At 53.6% G+C, this 7,145-nt stretch overlaps 1 protein-coding gene across 1 annotated transcript; it reads right to left on the bottom strand.

Moving 5' to 3' along the window:
* Window positions 1-3,858: 3,858 nt before the first annotated feature.
* On the bottom strand, window positions 3,859-6,768 carry KDF1 (keratinocyte differentiation factor 1). Its single transcript, XM_009276197.1, has 3 exons — window positions 5,673-6,768; window positions 4,627-4,701; window positions 3,859-3,941 (listed from the first exon to the last, which is right to left on the bottom strand). The coding sequence occupies exons 1-3, from the start codon at window positions 6,766-6,768 to the stop codon at window positions 3,859-3,861; spliced, it is 1,254 nt and encodes a 417-aa protein (XP_009274472.1).
* Window positions 6,769-7,145: the final 377 nt, after the last annotated feature.

Below are 7,145 nucleotides of genomic sequence, written 5' to 3'. Positions count from 1 at the left end.
CCTTGCAGCAGCAGTTTTGAAGCAGCCAGCTAGTTAGGAAGCAGCGCTTTGGGGCAGGGGATGAGCTCCCGTGCTGTGCACCCAGCAGAGCCGCAGCGAGCAGCGATCGGACCCAAAGCCTCCAGAAACAGCCTTTCCCCGGGGATTCAACGTGCCCAAGAGAAGCCAGAAGCGACACTGCGTGTTACAGCTACTCGGTCACTCCAGCTGCCTGAATGAGTGCTGAGGGAAGACTAACCTCTTCCAGGAAAAGCACTGGAGAAATTTAGAGAGGAAGGGTAGGCAGAGGGCAAAAAAAAGTGTGGCCCAGACTTGCAGGGGGAACTGGCAGGGCAGCTTAGGAGGAGGTGGGGACAGCAGAGACGGCAGTGACACAGCCACGTCCCTGCACAGGGTGCTGGAGGTTGGCCAGCAAGCTGCTGCCGGCAGCCTTTGCTCCACGTCCCTGGGGCCCCAACCAGCTGGTTCGAGGGCTCCAGACGCAAAAACATCTCCTCTGGAGACCCTTCCCAGCTGAGAGAAGGCAGCATTTACCTGTTCACGGCTTTAAAATCCTTCTAGGAAACACCTCTCTCGCACAACTGCGGTGGACTCTGCCTGCTGCCGAAGGGTGGCCGGCCAGGTTGAACGTGGTCTTCGTTTAACAAAATTAGGACAGAACAGGCAGGGGACCATGCACAGAAGGACTCAAGCTTGGGCTCAGTCTTCTTGCTGTCTGCACGGACTAGACAAGAATCACGAGTCCTTAACAGACTCAAACTTAAGGAAAAAAAAAAAAAAAGAGGGGTTAGTGCCGGTCCTTCGCACCATCCACCCTCTTACCTCGCAGGGGCGCCGGGAGAGTTGGTCTTGTGCACCCAGGGGAACCCCCCCCCCCCACGACCACCTCCCTGCCGCCCAGGCAGGGCGAGGGAAGGTCAGCGGCAGGGAATGGAGCTCTGCAGGTTATCGGCCGAGTTTTTGTAGTGAAATTAGAAAGTGCAAAACTGGTCCTTCAAGTCACAGGGTCGGAGACTGAGCTAGCCTCCCTCCCCAGGCGGATCCTGCCCCGCCATCAGGGACAGCAGCCGCTCCGGAGCAATTCCTGCATTTTTTTTTTTTCTTTTTAGCAACAGCTGTCTACACCACAGGGAACGAGCTGGAAGTTCTCCCCCCAGGCTCAGTTTTTCCCACAGCTCAGTTCCAGCATCACCCCTCGGGGAAGGTCCAGGTTTCCCTGCACGCAAACAGGCACTTCCCCAGAGGCTCCTTTATTTGCACCCGGTTTCCCCGTGTCCCATGCACCAGCCCGGCATTCAGCCCTCTGAACAATCCCCCCGGGCACGGGCAAGCGCTGCCAAACGGACGGCACCAGCCCGGCATTCAGCCCTCTGAACACGGGCACGGGCAAGCGCTGCCAAACAGACAAAAATATCTTTGTCCACGTGCTGCTGGGAAAGCAGCAGGGAATCGGCAACCCCCTGCGCAAACACCCCCCTCCCCGCCTGGCCCAGGCTCCCTCCGCTGAGGGATGCTCTCCCCGAACTGATGCAAGCCGGAACGTAAAAGACACAGCACAGGTGAAGAGCACATCTTTTGCTTTATAAAAAAAAAAAGACCGAATCAGATGTCCAAGGCCAAGGAGTGCAAAAGAATCCCGTAAGACACCACAGGTGCACCAGCTTCAGGGACCATCGCGTTGACAGTCTTCCTCTTAGTGAGTTTTTGGGTTGTTTTGGGGTGGTTTTTGGGGGTTCTTTTTTTTGCAAGCTTAATCCATACACGTTCACTCTCCGTACAAAGACTAAACATTAAAAACTGCATCTGTAATAGCGATCAGCAGCTCTTTGCCAGTCCATCCTCACCCCTCGTCTCCAAAGCTCCAGTGCACAGACCACAGAATGACGTGTCAGCGTGACCCATGCCGACGCCTCAGTGCACAGGTTTAAGTAAACTCGTCCGAATACGTCTGTACAAAGCCATTCAGAAGCAGGAAGCCAAACGGGTCCAGCGGTACATGTGGCATTCGGAAGGAGGTGACCAAACACAGCTCTGGGAGTCCCGGGCTGGCCTTCCTTCAAGTCTTTTCCTCGCATAAATGGGGTTTTCCACAAACCGACAGCTTTGAAAACAAAGCAGGGAGGGGAAGCCAAACCCAAGTCTCAGTCTCTCCCCTGTATTTTCAAAATCTCTCTCCGTTAGTGTCGCAAGGTGTGGTCTCAGTAATGTCCGTGATTTATGAAAGCATGCTCTGAAACGCGAGCGGTTTACAAAAACAGGCTCTAACAGGGACTTGAACCGTACATTTCAAAGGGCTTGGGCCGGTTAAATAAGCCTGACCGCTCATGTGAGGAATTAAATCCTTTCCCCCCTACCCAACCTTTTGAAGAGTAATCACAGGCTGTGGAATAAAGGCACATTTCAGTACAATTAAGGCACAAAAACACGGTCCACACCAAAGCACGGGGCCTATTTTGGTTTCCCCCTCCCCAGAAAAGAGTGGGTGTGTTTATTCTATGGCTGGTAAATTCAACTAAGCCTTTTCTATTCATGTCCAAGGGCACACGAATGTATAAACGAGTCCCATGGCTTCGCGTGTTTACTTTACGATAAACCACCAAGTGGCAACACCAGTAAGATAGGGCTTCCTCCTGCCGCGGTGCTGCAGCCCTCAAGGTCGCCTGGCGCCGTGCCCTCAGGGTAGCGATACCACATCTCCTGCTTCCGACCGGCTGTCAGAGAGGAGCAAAGGGGAGGAGAAGGCGCCGAGCGCCCACGGGAAAGGCAGGACCACGCAGTTCCTCACAGACCCTCCGGAGACGCTCTCAGGGGAGGCTTTCCTTTCGAAGCAAGCCGCTTTTAAGGGAGTTTCTAGCAGAATAGTCCAACAGCCCAATTCTTAATTACAAAAAAACTTAAAAACGGACCGACTATTTCGCTCACCTGCCATAACCCGAGTTCAAGGCTTGCCCAGCAGTCAGCGTGACACCCAGCGTGATGGGGAAACGCAGAGGGCTTGGCAGACGAGTGAGGAAGAGCTGACTGGCGTGCAAGCCACAGGTCAACGCGTGCAATCGGTAACACCTCACGCCCGCAGTTCACATCGGGCTGGCAGCGACTGCAAAGCCGATCCCCGTGCTCTGCTCGGGAGACGAGAGCGGGGCAGCTGCCCAGGCATCCCGCCCCTCTGCGACCGGCACTATCTCGGGAGACACGCCGAGAGGCCAAAGATTAAACGAACCGCATTACCTGAACCTTCTCCTTACAAGGCAGCAGGAGATGACACCACTAAGGGTCAGCAGGAAGAAGGCAGATCTGGCTACCGCAAACGCTAGGGATAGAGGACTTAGGTTTTTGGGGCCAACCCAGCCCCTTTAAATAGAGATTTGGGTCCCCAGCGAGGAGGTGCTTGGCCTTCACCTCAGCATCGGCACAAACACAGAGACACCATCCGGTTATTCCCTACCCAAGTTAACTTATGCAATGCCAGAAAGCAAGAACTGTACAACAGATCCTCAAAGCAGGGAAGGGGCTGGGCCACTGAGGTTGGTGAAGCTAGACGTGAAGTATGGAAATCACAGAGGCACAAGTTATCTGATACTTCCTTGTCCATCTTCTCCTCCCTGGGCACACATTCCACCTCCCAAATTCATTAGCTCCACAGTTTACTTCCTTGATGTTCTATATTGTCCAAAAAAAAAAAAAAATCCAGTGAAATTCAGACAGCAGGAGAAATTTGGCTTCAACAAAGGATCAGGGTAGACTGGGGGGAGGAAAAAAAAAAATAAAAAAGTGGCATAGCACACTCCGTGTTGAAAGAGGAGAAATCTGACTGCAGCAAAGCCTTGGAATGCCCGCTTGCTGCTTGGGTCCTTTTCCTTAACAATACACCTGAAGCAGAGGTGCCCCAGATGAGTCAGTCTCCGTGTCTTGGAAAGAGGAATCTCTGCTTGTTGGAAAGCCTTGGAGAGGAAAGAGAAGAGACGGTGACATTAGACAACGTGAACTGTAGCAGCCGAGTGCCTGGCAGTTAGGCAAGCAACGGCCACAAAAGGATTTGTGTATCATGAGGGAGGAGAAAGCCACACAAAGCCCACAGGCAGGGAACAACCCTGCCTGCATTGTAGCCATCTTCTAGGAGGGATCTCTTATTATGCAGGAGAAAACTTGTCTTTTAGCCCTGGGCTGCTCTTTGGAGTGAAACACGCATGCCGTGAGGATCAGAGCTCAGGGGACAGCCTGTCACTCTCCCCTGCTTCCCTTTTGCACAGTTCCTTTTGTTGCCAGTATAACCCAGCTGTGACCTTAAGCCGGTCACGGCCCAAACACAGCCCCAAACTTTGTCAAGACACCCGGAGACTGAAGGTGCTCGGGCCAAGCACTGCGCATGGACAGAGAGCGCTCCGTACTTGGGTTTCGTTCCTCTTTCAGAAGGACCCCCCGACCCGGGCAGACCCCAGCCTTCTAAGCTCCCTTCGCTCCCAAAGCTCAAGAGAACTCTACCCCTTACGGTAACCCAAGAGGCAGGTGTCAGCTCAGCCTTCGCAGATGGTGAAAACCGAAGGCGTGCATAATATGAGAGGTTCAGGGCATTCCCCTCACTCCTGTGACGCCGCTGCAGCTAAGACCCCCGGCCAGGTACGTTACCTGCGCTGCTGTGCCGCCTCATATTCCTGGCTATCACATCTGCTGGTGTTTCCTCCGATATTTGCACGGCCAAATCTGGAACGAAAACCAAGAGGGCCTGAGACAGGAAAGGACGGGCAGCCATGACTCAAGAGTAAAGCTCCCGGTCAGGGAGCGCACAGGGCTCTCCTTCAGAAGGCACCACCCTCGGGTAATAGGAGAGGTAGAGTCTGATTCTTCAGATTGCTTCCACCATTGTCTTGGTAATCTGAGCTTTACAGTCCTTAAACACCAGGAAGCAACAGCAGCCTTACTGCTAAGCTGGGAAGCACAACAGCCACCCCGTTTCCTCCCGTTACTTCTGGATGTCTCCTTGCCCCCCCCCCTACTCAGCTTTTCAAGGTCTTCCCCTACTCAGCTTTTCAAGTTGTTCCTACAACAGACTCTCTTAGAACCTGTTCTGGGGGTCAGTCACCTCAGGCTGCTCCAGACAAGGAGGAGAGCATCCCTGAAAGAGCCACGAGGCACTTGGGCTGTGGCAGCAGCCCTTCCCTCCTCTTTGCAGGGATATTTGCCGGCTGCCCCTCGCCCCACCGCGCAGAGGAAGTCTCAGCTACTCTGTCACGGTAGTCTAGGGGTGGCATTAGCAAAGAGCGCTGGTAGAACACGAGGGAGGGAGCCAGCTTAGTAACTGGACATCCTCCGGCACAAGCCAGCTCATCTGGTCATACCAGTTAAGTTTGACTCACGGTCTTTCTGCCTAGCTTAGAGGTGCGGAGGAAAGCCAGAATCATCGCAGTAGGCAGCAGAATAAAGCCTTTATATTGCTCAGCGCAAACTTCACTGACAGTGAAAGATACTATCAAGAAAGCCACAGCGCAGCGACTGGTGAGAAGCAGAGGTCTCCGGTAATACACAAGGACCTCCACTCACACAGCCCAGGAAAATAAGCCCAGCCTGAAGACATAGACATCAGCTTTCAACCCTGCTCCATTGCCACATCTCCGTGGCTTCGATAAAATAACCCTCTCTTCTTGAAGCGGTAACACCAAGGAACCCGCACATACCGTCTTGGCTGATGACCATGGACTCTAGCATCGTTTCATTACCGCTGTCCGGTGCGTTGCCTCTGCTGGACTTCTCCTCGTGGCTCTGGCTGGCTGGGATAGAAATATGGGGCCGGACCCTGCTTTTCCGGGTGCTGATGCGTATGATGCCTCGGACCAGCCTGCATTCAGCATCCTGCTCATCCAGGTTGTAGTCCTGAGTTATGCTATTGATGAGGTCCGAGATCTTGTTGGTCTTCTCCAGGAAGACAGTGTCTGACGTGCACTTGGCCAGCTCATCGATCTGGTGGACGCTGAAGAGCTCCGTCAGCTTCTTGAAGATCAGGACGTCGATCTGCCTGCTGGACATGGAGCCGTTCAGCTCGCTGATGTCCAGGTCGGACTCGTGGAAGGAATAATACTCCTCCGAACTCCGGTGGCTGCTGGGGAGCGGTGGCTTTTCTATGCTGTTCCTGAAGGGCTTCTCCGGCAGCAGCTCTTTGCAGCACGAATCCGATTCCAGGTGGTGGCTGGGGCTCCTGTTTTGATAGACGGGAATGCCCTTCAGTTTCACGTCTGGGTAACTGAAACTGCTACCCATGCTGGACTTTTTGATCTGGTTCCCATTCTTCTCAGTGGGAGAGACGTTGGCGGGGCTGTTTGGCAGTCGCCCGTTATAATCTCCATTCTTTCCATCATCGGTGGAGGTCTCGGCGGGCCCCGGATGGGGGATACAGACACTGCAGTCCTGAAAGCAGCCCCCACAGGTCACTATACAACAGAAAACAGCCTTGTATGTGTTCCAGGCCTGAGACAGAGAGGAACAGCAGGTGGTCTGGTTTGGGGGAGCCTCTGCTGTACCAGAAATAAAGGTAATTGTTTCTGCCTCTCTCCCGTTAGAGTCTTTGAGGTCAGCTTTGCGACCTTTCCTATCCCGCATCTGCTGGGCTCTGGCGCGGCTCTGTTTGATTTCAGGCGTAGAGCCGCTGAACACCTCCAAACCGACATCCGTCTCCTTGGATGGTCTGGTCCGCAGGGGCACAGCCTCCTGGTAGGACTGGTTCAGCTGGCAGTGGCTGTTCAGGTCGTGGGGGAGTCCCGTTTTCCGGCCCAGCATGGCTCACCGCTCAGGCACCTGGAGAACGAGAAGGTCTCAAGTCAAGCTTTTGTCACCAGTCTCACCTTAGCGAGCTGTTGATCAACGGAGAAGGACCTAACATTCAAATTCAGTGATTCTCGAGCTCAAATTCAGTATTTCAATTATTTACAGAAATATTTTGCATTAGGACTCATGCTGTTCTCACTTGTCACATAGAGAGGGAATCCAGCCTGCGTTTCGGGGTTCTCCGACTACTCTAGCTTTGCTGCTTCCTTTCGGCAGACGCTTGAAATCAGAAGAGATGTGTTTTAAAAGGACTATTTTGAAGACACCAAAATCCCCGTGACCTTCAGCAGAGGTTTCCTCAACGCAGCAGGAAGACGAGTCGGGCTCCA

Source organism: Aptenodytes forsteri, unplaced genomic scaffold (genome assembly GCF_000699145.1).
Source record: "Aptenodytes forsteri isolate BGI_AS27 unplaced genomic scaffold, ASM69914v1 Scaffold321, whole genome shotgun sequence".
Lineage (NCBI taxonomy): Eukaryota > Metazoa > Chordata > Aves > Sphenisciformes > Spheniscidae > Aptenodytes > Aptenodytes forsteri.
The sequence above is the reverse complement of the archived record's forward strand: the minus strand, read 5'-3'. Positions and strand labels throughout refer to the sequence as shown.

What these genes read in the sequence shown, in the direction of transcription:
- KDF1 (XM_009276197.1), bottom strand. Translation starts at nt 6,768, where the DNA reads ATGCTGGGCCGGAAAACGGGACTCCCCCACGACCTGAACAGCCACTGC. An exon ending in CATGGTCATCAGCCAAGACG is followed by an intron (nt 4,702 to 5,672) that starts GTATGTGCGGGT and finishes TTTTCGTTCCAG; the next exon opens with ATTTGGCCGTGCAAATATCG. An exon ending in GAGGCGGCACAGCAGCGCAG is followed by an intron (nt 3,942 to 4,626) that starts GTAACGTACCTG and finishes TTCCTCTCCAAG; the next exon opens with GCTTTCCAACAAGCAGAGAT.